At 41.4% G+C, this 15,941-nt stretch overlaps 1 protein-coding gene across 1 annotated transcript in view; it reads right to left on the bottom strand.

Moving 5' to 3' along the window:
* Positions 1-202: 202 nt before the first annotated feature.
* ACTR3 (actin related protein 3) overlaps positions 203-15,941 on the bottom strand; it is a 54,630-nt gene continuing 38,891 nt past the window's right edge. The window contains exons 6-12 of the mRNA XM_006258102.3: positions 15,456-15,563; positions 11,522-11,665; positions 10,361-10,534; positions 9,045-9,137; positions 6,985-7,110; positions 1,694-1,777; positions 203-1,136 (exon numbers count right to left, since the gene is read on the bottom strand). Of these exons, the coding sequence (XP_006258164.1) occupies positions 1,041-1,136; positions 1,694-1,777; positions 6,985-7,110; positions 9,045-9,137; positions 10,361-10,534; positions 11,522-11,665; positions 15,456-15,563 (825 nt within the window). The 3' untranslated portion in view covers positions 203-1,040. The remainder of the gene's footprint in view (positions 1,137-1,693; positions 1,778-6,984; positions 7,111-9,044; positions 9,138-10,360; positions 10,535-11,521; positions 11,666-15,455; positions 15,564-15,941) is intronic.

Raw genomic sequence — 15,941 nt, 5'->3', positions numbered from 1 at the left:
TCCAAATGCCAAAATGAATAAACAAGTTATTTAGACAAGCACACAAATTTCAGTTCTCAAAAGCTCACACTTCAGTTTGTACAAAGCATGCAAAGTTCTCTATCTTGCAAAACAATGCTGTGCTTGAACTACTGTAGACAGGTAAGGTACAAAAGCACTCAGGACCTTTCACGTAATGAGATTAAAACACCTCACACAAACATAAAAAGAAATGTTGTGCCTTTATTGGAATGGTGTTAGATTTTAAATACACCAATTTTGATAATCTGATTATTTGGTTTTAATTAGAAATGACACTACAGAACTGCAATACTGGTCCAACAGTCTGGTCTTTACTTTTTTTTTTTTTTTTAAAGCAAGAAATAGAATGAAAATGCACCGAGTAATCAGAAAGCACTAGCAGGCATTGGTTAATCCAAGATACTAGCTTCTTAGTTCCAAAAGCACTTGCAAAGTTGCATTGTATGGAACCCAGAATTCAGATTGGTCATAATTTGTAGTAACTAGAGTCACATGAGTAAACTTTCATGTGGACATATTTTTTAATTTACCTTAAAGTTGGTCATTGGTATTTTTCCTCAAATATTACATTTTTTTCCTTTAATTGATATTTTTTCCTCAAAGTATAAAAAAGTATGAAATATAAACAAGCTCTTGCATTGTACCCAGGTCAGGGTACAACTGAAGCATTAGAGAGAGCCGACTATCTACACACCGTCAAATTCCATCAAATCTTGGATAATTCATTAATATACAAAATATTAGGGCACAGAAAGAACTAAAACCCACTTCTTTGTTTGTTACGCACAGGTTCAAATATTCAATCTAAAGAAAAAAACTTAATCATTTTGGCTTTCCACTACAGCCGCATGTTGAGACACTTATTAAAATATTCCTGTTTATTGTGTTTGGTCTTTTTTTTTTTTCTTATTGTCAAGTTATGATAATCTTCTTAATACCATTCATCCAGACAAACAAGTAATCAGAAACTCTCTCTTTTTCCCCCGCCTCCCATATCCCTGACCCCTCTGAGGTCAGCTTTAAGACATGACTCCAAACACTGGGTTGTGACGACAGATGCTAGGACCAATCTCTTCATAATCTTTTTTGGTGTGGCATACTTGGTAGAACTCAGGCTGGAAAAGAGGAAACAAGTAATCAAATACTCTGGTTGCTTGCTTTTTAATGTTCAATTAATCATTAGGAAATAGCAAAATACATGAAATGAGGAAACCCTGAGTTTAGCTTTGATTTTCAGCTAACTAAATCCATACAACAAACAGCATATTTTGCCATAAAGTCCTCCACCCCTGGGGCTTAGCTGGCTAACACTGTATTTTCTGTAACCTAGTTGCATTCCCCCTCCTCACCCCCATCCCTCTTATGTTAACCCCTTGCTCGGGCGCTCTGTATTTCCCTACTGACTTTGTCATTTTTTCATCCAGGACTCTTAACATCCACTAATAAAATTCAATCTGTTCTTCAATAAGCATATTCAATTACAATAATGTAACATTGCGTTTATTTGCTTCTTCAAACCTTTAAAGTCTCTCCTTGTACTTTAAATGGTTTGTCCCTTCGAGAGTACCAGGGACTCCCTAATTACAGCGATAGGCTTCAAGCATCAAGGAGAGATCAGAGCTCCAGCTATATTCAGAAGGTTGAAAGTTACTAAGTTTTACAGCCAACTTACTGTGGAAGCCAGCATTGATCCTCCAAACCAAACTGCGTATCTTTGCATATGGTGTGTTATGACTTGTACATCAATAGGTTTGGGCTACAAAGGGAAACAAAATATACACATTACTAATAAAAGCGTTGTTGATGATAGTTACAGCATACATTTTTCCTGAAGGATTTTAGTGTCCATAATACAATAGTTTTTTTTTTTTAAATGTTACGTGTATACATATACTTCATTGCTTTGTCTGCAGAACCAAAAGCTTAGACATATATTGCTCCTCAAAACAAGCCTTTAAAAAAAATCAATTTTAATTGCAGGTGGCTGGTTCCACCAATTTAAATAAATGCCCACCTGTGCAATTTACAACCATGTTTTTAATTATAAATGAGATACCCAAACTGCATGAGCCTCTTCCCCACTACATCCATATACAACGTGCAAACTGTAATCCATTTGGAGTAGTTAGAAATGAATATGCTGTTTGGTGTATTCACTGAATAAAATTGACTGCATTGTATAAAACAGACAGCATATACATTAACTATCTTAGTATTTCTAATCATGGCTATATTTGGATTTCCTATAGAGAGATTAATGGATGACCTTTTGACCAGAAATAATAAGTTCAATATCATATATTTTTAAAATGTGAAAAATTGCTCCCCACATCTAGCAGTGTTAACCAGAATGATGAGCAAGGTTTTGAGAGATTTTGTTGTTTCCAATAGCTGACTAAATAGTGAAGAGAACGCAAGCTATGCAGGTATTCTGGGTCAGACCCCAGTCGCTCTGTACCGAGACATCCGTGGTTGAAGATCTGACCGTGGTTGAAGACTCGACCTCGCATACTAAGGAAATGGTGTAGGCGGCTTCACTGTAGCAATGCTTCGGCGTGTCGAGGAGAGTTACGCGTCCCTACAAGCCGACATCAGCACCCAGGGTGGACGACTAGAGACCCTCTGGGTTAAAATCCGTGGGGAACACACGAGATACAATGGTGGGAGTCTACTAAAGACCTCTCTCCCAGAATCAAGACTTTGACCTGGAGTTCACCAGGAAACTGGTTAAGGCTGTATGCTCCCGGTCCATGGTTGTCATGGGGGACTTCAACTACCCGGATCCGGGAAGAGCGCTCAACCAAATCCGAACGATCGCAAAGCTTCCTCACGTGCATGGATGAGCTCTGACTCAAGAAGTCTACAGGCCAACAAGAGGCAAAACGTTGCTTGACCTGGAGCGGCAACCAGGTACGACCTAATCAGCAACCTAACAATCAAAGGGAAACTGGGTGACAACGACCATGAGCTGATCACCTTCACCATCTGCCAAAAAGCTGTCAAGTCACTCAGCAGTACAGAGGTCCTCGACTTCAGGAGGGCTGACCTTGACAAGCTCAGGGGACTTGTCTGTGAGGCCCTATGGGACCATGACCCCAAGGGGAGGGGAGTCCAGGAAAAGTGGTTGCTCCTCAAGGGAGTGATCCTAGACACACAAGCTAAGGCTATTCAGTCTCGGAGGAAAGGCAGCAAGAGGTCACAGTAGCCCCGTTGGCTCAACAAGGAAGTAGCAGTCCTCCTGCATCTAAAAAGACGGACCTACAAAGGATGGGATCTACCTCCAAGGAGGACTACTCTGCACTGGTCCGGACCTGCAGGGAGCAAACCAGGAAAGCCAAGGCTGCGACGGAACTCCAACTAGCTACAAGTATCAAGGACAATAAAAAGTCCTTTTTTATATATGTGGAAAGCCGGAAGAAAAGCAAGGACAACACTGGACCCCGGCTAAACCAGAAGGGAGAACTGATGACTGACACCCAGGAAAAAGCCAACTTGCTAAATGGGTACTTTGTGTCGGTCTTTCACAAGTCCCATGGGACGCCCCTGCTCATTACAGGACAGGGACGCCTGAGTGAGGGTGGTTCCTTGCCCTCCATCAATGCTGACCTTGTAAAGGAACACCTTGAGGCTAGACACCTTCAAGTCAGCTGGCTCTGACAATTTACACCCCAGGGTACTCAAGGAGCTGGCCTGCATCATAGCTCAGCCCCTGGCACAGATCTTCTAGAGCTCCAGGCGCTCTGGTGAAGTGCCCAAAGACTGGAAGAAGGCCAATGTGGTGCCTATCTTCAAGAAAGGGAAGAAAGTGGACCTGGCTAACTACAGGCCCATCAGCCTGACCTCTTTCCCGGAGAAGGTTTTAGAAAAAAAAAAAAAAAAAAAAAAAATCAGAGAAGCCATTCTTAACTGACTGGCCAATGGCAACACCCTGAGGCATGGCCAGCACAGGTTTGTGGTGGTTAAGTCATGCTTGACCAATCTCATTTCGCTCCACAATTCAAAAAGTATGTAGAGAAGCTTGAGAGAGTCCAGAGAAGAGCCACACGCATGATCAGAAGTCAGGAACACAGACCTTGATGACGACAGGCTGAGAGCCATGAGACTCTTCAGCCTGGAAAAGCGCAGGCTCAGGGGCAATCTGATGGCCACCTATAAGTTCATAAGAGGTGTTCACCAGGACCTGGGGGAACATTTGTTCACCAGAGCACCCCCAAGGGATGACGAGGTCAAACAATTACAAACTCCTGCAGGACCGTGTCAGGCTGGACTTAAGGAAGAACTTCTTTACTGTCCGAGCCCCCAAAGTCTGGAATAGACTGCTGCCGGAGGTGGTTTAAGCACCTACTTCGAACACCTTCAAGAGAAGCCCGGATGCTTTTCTTGCTGGGATCCTATGACCCCAGCTGACTTCCTGCACCTGGGGCAGGGGGCTGGACTCAATGATCTTCTGAGGTCCCTTTCAGCCCTAATGTCTATGAAATCTTTGAAATCTTGACAGAGCAAAGACACCAAAGCATGCTGCTTGACTAGCTGAATGTCTTTAGTGAGCCAATCTTGTTTGAAACCCTCCAGAACCCTGAGTCTTCCATTCCCATCATACTAACCTCTTCTCATTTTCCTCAAGTTACCACAGGGGAGGAAAAAATATCACCCATGGGCTGGATCCAGCCTGTCAGTTGATTGTATCTGGCCCCTGGCTGCTCCTACAAGGCTCTGCATGGGGCCAAGTCCTATGCGCCATGCTCTAACCTGCACCTGCCCTGCACCTGATGATGGCACTACTCTGACTCTGGTCAACAAGTACAGCTTCCCAGCGGGGATGCTCCTGCCACTGCCCAGGTATTGCTCAGCTCCCCCTGCCTCCAGCAGATCCTCCTACTCCTCCTGGCCCTGCTGTAACGCTCCGGACAGCAGGCAGCGCAGGAGAGAGGTGGCAGGTGGGGGGGGGGGGGGGGGCGTGTGCGCAAGAGCTGTAGCTGGGCACCTCCTGCAGCAGCGGGCAGGGCTCCAGCTCCCAGCTGCCTTCCACCCACTCGATGCGATGAGCAGCCACATGAAGGTGGCCAAATAAGTGGAAGGCAGCCCTGCCAGGAAGCTGTGCGTGCTGGACAGGGCTGCAGCCAGGGTGGGGCTGTTGGCAGGCACAGGGCCAGTGAGGGTGGGAGTGCGGTGTGAGCTGCCTTGGGCAATGCTCAGCCCTATGTGGAGTGCTGCAGAGGCAGCCACAAGCCAGATATGGGGGTTGGCAGCCTGCACCTGCACCACACCGCATTGCTGCATGCACCCCTGGTGCTCCCACCTCTTCCTTCCCCCCACCCTTGCCCAGCTCCCAGGACCTAGCACAGGCAGCCCCCAACACAAACCCCTTCCCAGCACCCTGCGTGCACTGCTCCCCTCCCCCCCCACACACACAATATACAAGAGTAAGATTTTATTTTGAGCCATTATGCAAATTGTACACACTACTCAAAAAACAAAAATCAGGAAAAAAATATTTTTTGAAATAAAGTTAAAATACATTATAGTAGATGTTTGCTTTTTAATATTCACTTTGTCTTTTATCTATAATTTGCTAAAATTATATGTTCTGAAAGATGTTGTGTGCACAGTCCTCAACAGCTCTCCAAAACTCATTTAGTGGCCCACCAGCCGAAATAATTGCCTACCCACGGGTTACCGTGTCCATTTGCTAAGCCCTCTGAATCAGTCGTGTCCCCATTACTTTCCAACTGAAACTTTCCTTACGATTCAGACATTCTTCCTACCTGACCAGAGGTACATGCAAGCCACAACCTATGTCACACAAGTATGCAATGTGAGAGGGGTAGCTGAGGGAATCTGGTATTTTTCTGACAACCAGTCTCGATCAAGTTCAACTACATCATTCAAAACCATGGGATAACAGGGCACAAAACCAGGGATACTCCAGGGCTGGGGCAGCACTTTAACGAGGAGTGGCTCCAAGAGCTGCTCTAATTAAAGCGCTGCCGCGTCTCCTATATCAGCATCCCTGCACTTTAAAATGACAGTGGGAGCACCTGAACTAAAGCTTTAGATCAAGTGCCCCCACCCCCATTTTTAAGCATGGGGAGGCTGATACAAGATGCAGGAGGTGGCTGGAGCACAGCAACTTCTCCAGCAAATTCGATTAACCGAGTCTGCTCTGACGTGCTGGAATTCCAGTATGCCAAAGCAGCCTCTGTGTTAGCATGTGGGCGCCCACAGAATGTAATTTTGAAACTTTGTAAATTGCTTATGTGAGATCCCATTAAAACATGCTAGAGATATTTAGAGTTTAAAGGACAGTAAATCAGCTAAAAGAACTCAAATGATATTAAATCCTATGAAATCACCGTAGTTCAGTTTAAAAAGAAAAACTGCAAACACTATTTTAACTAAATGCCACACACCCTTAAATACTATCTTCAAATTGGATCCTAATAATAGTTGGGAAAGAAACCCTAAAAATTTACTGAAATAAAATTACTTCAATTTTTTTTTTCTGAGTTTCACTATCTGAAAAAAGAAACAAAGGCTGGATCAACAATCAAGTGATAGACATGGAAATTTTTTTAAACACTGAAAGTTTTCCAAGTGTCCTCTCACTATCAAAAGTAAACCTTCTTATCCTTATATTTAGAGAAGACTTTTAACAATCATGGAAGCAGTTGGGTTTGGGGGTCTGGGTTTAAGCTGTGGAAGCATAGGAAAAAGCATTCATCACCTGCCTTCAGTACATGGATTGTGTGCTTACTTCATAGCATAGTCTCAAATCCTTACAGTATATGGATCTTTGTTAAATTACCCTGGAGGATATCCATACTAAAAAGTACTTCAGTTCACAATGACAAAGTGCCAAGGCAGTAACGCTGGTTGTTATATTTCAGTTGCACATTTGACTACAAGGCAAATGAGAGGCATACGTTAAGTGCACATGTTGAACCCTCAGCAAAGAGAACTAACCTTCAGTCTGCCACCACTGAGCTCCTCGCTGAGTTTCAGCCTGGCATCAACAGTTCTTTTCAAGTCTCGTTGTAAACGGCGACCAAAGTCCCTGAACATGGTTGAGCCTCCAGAGAGGACAATATTCTGTATTGAATATGCATACAGAAATAAGTAGTTAGAAATAAGAAATTTTAGTGAGAAATTAGTCAACAGCCTTGGAAACTAGGTTTAAGATGATTATACAGGTGACTTCCGTTTACAAGGCAAGAGCCCAACATACCAGCACTTCTGATTATCAGGTCCTTTAAATAGGTAAAAGTATCAAGAGGGGCATTTGAAATTACTCATCTCCCCTAGAAATTCAGGCCCTCAACATTTAGTCTGTTCTGGATATGGTTCTTCAGCCTATGTTTAACAATTTAACAGAAATGAATTAAATAATAAAAGTTTTAAAATACCAACATTTTTACAAGTTGAAGTGCAACAAACACTCAACAGGGGCTGTCACAATGAAACAAGGTCAATTGTTTAAGAGTTTAAGAAATTCTCTTCAGATTATCATCTACTCTTCATCTCTTTTCTCCAGTTTTACGAATTAGAACCCCAAACACTGCAATCCATCTACACATTCAAACATACTGCACACTGATTTCCAGCAGCTTGTCGCCAGGGAAAAAGTGCATTTGTATTCAAGAAAATATGGTACTTTTGCAAGACAGAGCCATTTATAGTGAAACAGGCAGTGAATTATTCAATTTTAATGGAAACATATTGCTGAATTTACAATATCAATTTCAATATAAAACCAAACAACTACACATCTATATCAAACACAGGAACCATAGGGATTGGACTAGGGGTGCACTGATAAAAGATTTTCTTGGCTGATATCAACGGCGATCATTAACCAGCCATATTGGCCGATACCAATCCGATAATCGATTTGGTTACATGCCACACTGGAGGCTGCTGGAGCACGCCAAAAAAAATAAATAAAGGTTCATGTCAGTACTTTAAAATGTACTAGCATAAACAAACCTTTTCTTTTTTTTTTTTGGCATCCTCCTGCATAACATGCATCGAATGAACTTTAGTTCAAGTGGCACCGCCACCATTTTTAAAAATGGGGATGCTTTTAAGCAGGGCAGAACCAAGCAGAGCAAAGGCAGGTGCAGGCTGCCCACTGTGGGCTCAGGGCTCTCCACTCTGCTGCCTTTGCCCAGAGAGCCCAGTGCTGACCACGCACCCCCTGCCCACCCAACAGAAGGGGGCACAACCTGCTGTCACCATTGCTGCTGAGCAGGCAGGGGGCATGCAGCTGGTACAGGATTCTCAAGGGAAAAGCAGCAGAGCAGAGAGCCCTGAGCCCACAGTGAGCAATCCACATTTGCCCCATACACAAATCTGGGGGGTGCACATGCCCCCCATGCCTCAACCAGGGGTGTGCCCCATGGCAGGAAGCACTCTCCCCCCCCCCCCCAAACCAATCTCCCACACCCCTGGGACAAGCCACCAGTGGCACCATCTCACTCCCTGCTGAAGCCCCGGGTCCCATGCACTGCCATGGCTGGGCAGTACTCCCAGCCCCCGCCCCACTCCCTCCCTCACCATGGAGGCCTCAATCTGCCCCCACCCCCACCCCTTTCCATGCACAGACTAACCTGCAGCAAGCTACTCTCCATGCTGCCCAGCTGTATTCCTGGCTATGCGCATGTGTGTGGCCACACATGTACATACAGCACCCCCTGCATCCCACTCCCAGCAGCACCAAGCAGGACCCCTTGCAAGCTAGAATGCTGCCCCCACTTGCAACAGGAAACCCACTATTTCCCATGGGAACCCAGGGATCCCGGTCCCACAGGAAAGAAGGAACTTAGGTGTCTGGGGGCCCCGGCCAGAAGGCATAATTAATTATATTTATCAAAGAACATTATCAGCTACAACAGCCAAAAAAAGCCGACAATGTAAAATCGGCTTTTATTGGTGCTGATCCAACATGCAACTGATGTATCAGTGCACCTCTAGATTGGACCTTTCTGAGAAACACAACTATTTTTAAAAGTTTACTGGTTACTGACCTTATACAGAGGACGTCTAACATCAATGGGACAATTCTGAATAACTTCATCTACTACATCTGAGATGGGTTGTGTGAAGTCAGGATTAGCAAACTAAAAATTTTGGATAGAAACACATTAGGTGTTTTTTTTCACAAAATTTTATAATTCAACATCCATAGAAATGTTGCAATTTGAAATACTTCTGACTTTCTACAAACAAAACTTCTTCTTGACCTATTGTGGGCAAGTTAATCAGGGTATCCTAAGAAAGCAAGAAATGAAGGAGGAAGTTTGAAAGAAGAAAGCTACAATAAATGCCATCACAGGCATTGCAAGCAGCATGCCACAGAAACTTTACAAATGGGCCATGACTAATTCAAGATTAATTCCAAAGTCTTTATTGTAAAAGGAGTGTTAATCAGGGAGAAATAACAGCAGGATGCTGTGGGTTGTTCCCCCTACTTCAGTGAGCAAATAGTTTATCAAGAATAGAGGAAAAGAGGAGGGCAGGGGAGGTGAAGGGAGAGAAGCTATTATGCTACATGTGCAACCACTGAGAAGTATTAGAAACAAGAATGTATTTATTTTTATGGCAATTCAGCAAAGAGTATGAAAAAATAAAATCTAATCAACTTATTTTCCTTCTGTCAAGTTTTCTTCCATATCTTTTGTTCACTGTAACAGTTCAAAGGCCACCCACCCTTCTCAGAAGATGAGCACTGAAACCAGTAGCTTAATTCAAGATGAGGGAGTGGTCATGAAAACAAAAAAGAAAAGGGAAGAAAACTGAGTAGCTAGATTCATTCTCATTCGTTTCCCCAAACCCACCCCATTCCAAAAAATGGGCCCAGAAAGCAAGACTTGATGGCCCAGAGATGACAGTGGGAGGAAGCAATTTTAAACAAGCAGCAGCACTTGGAATGAATTGCCGGGAGAGAGGAGAAACAGGAATAAAAAAAGATAAAATGACTACTGGGAAAAGGCAACAAAGTAAACTACTATACTGTCACTCCTTTCCTTTAAAAAGTTCCTAGTGGAGTGCTGTGTTTAGTTAAAAAGACATCATATGTACAATTAAAGATTACATAGCCCCAAGAAAGAAAACTCACTGGATTCATATAATACCAAAATACAGTAAATACCAAAATACCTTAATACAGTCAAAATACCTCAATACAGTAAAGTGTAATTTGAGATGGGCACATTTTTAATAGGTTTCAGATGCAATTATTATGCATTATGCAATTAAATGTAATTATTATACTAGCCCCTGAACTGTTGGTCTATTCTTAAAACAAGATGTTGAAGAAAGCTGTTAATTTACATCAATTTACCTCGGGATGAAAGAAGATCTCCGGTCCCAGGAATCTCTCATAGCCAACATCAATGGTGAACTCTTTCTTTGAGATTGCATTTATTCCAGTATACTGTTTAATCCACTTTGTACCATCCGTGTCATACTTGTTAAATTCTTTTACTAAATCAGGGCAGACATAACTAAAGCGCTCCTGAAAAATTAAATATGTACATTTGCAAAAGTCTCCCCAAACATAACAGAAAAAAAAACAACAAACTTAAAATAATGTGCAGCAGTCTGAATCCATATAAACATAGAAGTAAACTTCCTCAAAAAGTAAAGGTTTGAACTCCTAGGAAGAATCTGAAACTGGTGGTTTTGGGGGAGAGGGAGTCTAAACAAGTGAACTGACATTTACTATACACTGTTAGATAATTTCACCTAAGAAATTCCCTGCCATTACAGAAGCCCAAAATACTGGCAGAGCTCATTGGTACTGTCCTCCCATGGCATATAGCAATTTTTACAGGTTTTATTTTCGTTGGGTTGCTTTGCGGGAAGGCAGTGGGGTAGGTGTTCTTGTGGCCTTTTCTGGACTTCATAACTGTTTAACAATTGCCTGGACTTGATCAAGCCACCCATCCCTTCCTGTTGTATACTGCCGTGCAACTAGCTTTGTTACTACCATTTCTATGCATCATTAAGTGAACACAGCATATCTCAATGGACTAAATCCAGTTTCTTTCTACTTTCCTCCAAAATTCTAAAGAAGAAATGAATACTAAAGTGTTCTGCAGTATTGCCATAGAAACATGGAATATAATAATGTACTTTATGGATCAACTTTTTACAATAATAAAAGATTGGTGCTAAAGAAAAAAGGGAAATAATTTGCAGAAGGCATAAAAAGTAGTAATTATGTCATTTTATTTTAGTTTCCACCAGCAGGTTTCCAAGTAATCATTACAACATTTACTTTTCAGGGAAAAACATAGTTACAAGCAAATTTTCCTTTGTGGGGGGGGGGGGAGGGGCAGGAGCGGGGGAAGGAGGAGAAAAAGATTCAGGTTATTTTACAAGAATTTAAATGTTAATTCCTTATCAACTTTCCCACTTAAATCAGAACATTTTAAAATTATGCTTTTAAAAGCATTCAGTCCCTTGTGACATGACTGCCAGCCATGAATTTTCATCTTACCTTCACTGCTTTAGCCGTTTCCAAAGATTGTTCAGGAGGAATTCCTACTTCTCTCTCTCTCAGCAGTTGTTGAATGAAGTATGTTATATCTCGTCCTGCTATTGGAATATGTTTGATACAGCTGCCAATAACATAGCCTTCAGCCTTAAAGTAAAATTGGTAAGAAAAGACATTGAGAGCAATTCCTTCGTCAACATAAAGTATATAGACCCAAATCCTGCAAGTCTTTATGCACAATATAGTGCTTGTAAGAGGGTTTATATAACTAGACTTTTAAATAAATCTAAATTGTAGCAATTAGTCACACCTTTACACTCACATACTTATCTTGTGCCTCTGTATCCTGTGACTGGTTGCTTTTTAGTGCATTGTTTGCTAGTGTTTTAAGCAAAAAGAACCAGACAGGTACATTCTTCTCAGCACTCAAGTGACAATAATCACCACTCCTTAATATGTATTTTTATATGCTCCTTAAATCAGATAAAGTAAGTGCCATCATATGAGAGGCACTCAATCCTACTAAATATTCCTTAACAGCACTCAGAAAGGTTATAGACTCTTATGTCTATAACAGAGCTGACAATCCACTCAGACAAAACCCATGAGTTTTAAAGATAGGGAAAATGATGTAATATTGCAGTGACCAAGATTTCACTTTAGCACATCACAGTTGGTTGACAATTGTTTTTCAATTTTTACTTCACTTCCTGTCCTAAAGAGCAGTCATCTGACTACTAAAAGTACTTGTGTGTCTGCTCATACTAGTGTTAGGGTCAAGAGTATTCCTTAATGCAGTGTTTCCCAACCACTGTGCTGTCAGAAATGAACAGGCGTAATCTAATGCGAAATTTTGCCATGGCTATGAGCTACAATAGTATGAGGATTGGGAATGCTTTAACAGGTGTGCTGTGGAAAAATGTTATTAACAGAAGTATGCCTTTGGCTGGAAAAGGTTGGGGAACACTGCCTTAATGCAGGGCTGTCCAGCTGGTGGCCTGTGGGCCACATGTAGCTGGCAAGGGGTTAGGGTGCAGCCCCAAGGAGCCTGCCTGGCTCCATCTTCCACATCCCTCCATCTACAACAGCAGCCAAAGTTTCTGGCCTCCACCTTCTTCCAACTTTTACTGCCTGTCCCTGCCCCAGGGAGCTGAGGATGAGACTAGGACTCTACAACATATGACCAAGATACACTGTGGCTTGCCTGGTGTAGATTATATGTACCTGGACCCCGCACATGTGGTCCACAAGGTGTTCAGCCCCCAGCTTCTTAAAAGTTGGATAGCCCTGACTCAAGAGAACCCACTGCCTTCATCAGTTGCAAGAATACCAAACAAATGAATTCAGATAACTTGTACTGCCATATAGGATAAGTACAGCAAAAGCGGTGTTAACTGGCACTTTATTAGCTGGAAAACTTTATTAACCGGCATCCGAGGGACACGGCAAAAGCAAAACTGGAAATACTACAGAGCTCTTGCCACTTCTTAGGCCCACAGCCCAGGGCAAAGCAGCCTGCACAGGGTCCCCTCCCTGTCCCCCAGCGCACTGACACTGGGGAGTGCACCAGACGGTGCACATTTGATTAACCGGAATATTTGATTAACCAGCATCCCCCATTCCCGGGGGATGCTGGATAACAGAGCTTTACCATATTTGAGACAGTTTCTTATGCAAGAGAGAGGGAAGGTATTGGCTTAGTTATCCCAGATCCTAAGAAGTTTGTTGATGTTGATAATGTATGTGCAATTTACAGGTGAGCAGAGGATCAGAATGCAGAAGATTAAAGACTTAATCTTTCTATTGTTTCCTAATCTAACATGCACTTGTTATGCTTCATACAGTATTTCTTGTATTAAGTATCTTTTAAAATGCCATAAGCTGTTTTGGATTCTACAAGACCTCTAACTTTAATAACGAATTCAAATATTTTAAGTTAAAATGATTTAGCCAAAACCGACTCACAAGTTTTTAATGGTACATTAAGCCACAAAAATAAAAAAGGGAGGTTAAATAAATACTTTAAAATTTCACTGTATCTGGACAAACATACGAAACATAACTTTCTAACTTAGCAAACTGCACACAAATAATATAAAATTAAGCATGTCAACCTAACTGTGGGGATTCTTATTTCTACTTAAAATAACCATAATACCAAAACTGCATTAGCACAATAGTATTAGTGTGTTTCTACGTTTAACATTTCAACAGTTAGAGTGGCCAAAATCTGGAATGGGCTCCCAAGGGAGGTGGTGCGCTCCCCTACCCTAGGGGTCTTCAAGAGGAGGTTAGATGGGCATCTAGCTGGAGTCATCTGAACCCAGCACTCTTTCCTGCCTATGCAGGGGGTCGGACCCGATGATCTATTGAGGTCCCTTTCGACCTTAACATCTATGAACATGCTGTAAACTTTGGAAATAAATAGAAGATGCATTTATAAAGGAGTTTAATTCAACTGATAATGGCTAAAAACAAGGCAGTCAAAAAGCCCTTAGCTCAGGTTAGCCTAAGCTGCATAGACTGATCTGATCTGCAAGTGAACAGTTATTCACTTTTTTTGATTCTGGAAATGCAGTGACCCAGTGACCTGGGGCAGGGTGGGGCTAGAGCAGGGGAGGTAAAAAGCATTCTGTGATGCTGGGAGACTGAGTTAAACTTGAACCTGAAGGGGATCTGGGAAAAAAGTACAATAAACTGATTTAACTTAAATCAGTTAAGTCTGATACTACATTCATCCAGGTTTATCTTAAACTGGTTTCGGCCATTTTGAAAGTGGTTTATGTGTACTTAACTTAGTTGAACTGGTTTCCAATCACACCAGTTTGTGTAATATCTGTCCTTTGCCCATATGACTGATTCATGTATTTTAGTTGGAATAAAAATCAGGAAAGATTCATCCTTTTCTTAATAGCCTTTTAAAGCCCACTAAACATAAGAAAAATCACCTAATTTATCATTACAAGGGTTGAAATCTCAATGCCTCAATAAACCTTAGCAGAAAAAGTCATCCCTGTTTAATAGCGTAATAATTTTTTGCTTAATACATTTTACCAAGGTAAGAAAGTGCAAAAATAAAATAGTTTTGATCATAACCATACATTTAAATATAATGAATCATCAGCAATTGATATTATTAACTCCAAAGTAATTAATCTTTACATAGTTCCTCAGTTTGTAAGACCATTAAAAAAGGTATCCAAGTGGTTCTTCAAATACAAGATACATATTTGCCCCCCAAGGAAAGAGAAGTGAAAAATGACACATCCACTCATTTAGGACAAGAACACATGATGTGTTTCAGTTATAAACTTTCAGCATGAAATCTGATAAATGTCTTTGCATTTCTGCAGCAAAGGCATAGATAGCACTTGGACGTTCAATAAAAACAGCAAAGCTTAAATACTTAAATTTAGCAGTTTTAAAACTATCAAGATATATAATCATATATCATACAGTAATATATGGTAAAAGCCACTCTACTAATCAATCTTCTTACTAATTTTGAGTCAAGTATCAATTTTCCTACCTGTACCTATTTGCTATAAGAGAGTGCATTATTAAAGTGACACAAATTATTATTTTAGTTTGGATTATAATTTGGATAAAAGCCCTACCTTTTAGAACAGATGAAGAACATCATATTCTATTTTATAAATGATGAGACTGAATCCACTAGACTATAAACTAAAATTCATTCAACTGGCATTAGCTTTGTTGCAGAAATAAAGCGCTGAGCAGTTCTCAGCACCTAATGGAAGAGAGCCCTAAGTGATCTCCCCATATCACTTGAGAAAAACCTGATGATTTCTAATCATGTGTTTTAATGGTATGGATTTATTCACATCGATGCCTTCCACAGCCACCTTCAGTGAGGTTACAGTGCACTGGTATAGCATTACATTATGTTATTTTCATATATTTGAAATGCACTTACTACAGGAATAACATGAGTGACACCATCTCCACTGTCTATAACCGTGCCAGTCAGCGTCCGTTCTCCTACTTGTCTTGACGTCCAAGATGCAGCTAAGGCAAGGACAGCCTTGCAAAAAAGAAAGCAAAACCTAAGATAACATAAGACTAAACACACTCTGCAGAACATCAGCTGCAGAGGAATGTCATTAATCTGAGAATTAACCTTCATCCCCCTTCTCTCAAGATCAGGAATAGGGTTAGGGATGGATGACAGACACACACAGAGGCACCAGAAGCTACATCTCAAGTGACTAAAACAAAGCTTTACACAGATGAGTAATTCTGATTTTAACAATAATATAAACTAATAAAGAGTGGAATGAAACTAAAATTATTCCACTGTCAGAAAAAAAGTTTAATTAATTAAGAGAACAGTATACTATGTGTCATACATACATTGCATTACCCTTGTTTTAACAATATATAGCACAAGTTACCGTGTAGT

The sequence above is a fragment of the Alligator mississippiensis genome, chromosome 4 (assembly GCF_030867095.1).
Source record: "Alligator mississippiensis isolate rAllMis1 chromosome 4, rAllMis1, whole genome shotgun sequence".
Taxonomy (NCBI): Eukaryota; Metazoa; Chordata; order Crocodylia; family Alligatoridae; genus Alligator; species Alligator mississippiensis.
This window is presented reverse-complemented; position numbering and strand designations above follow the sequence as displayed.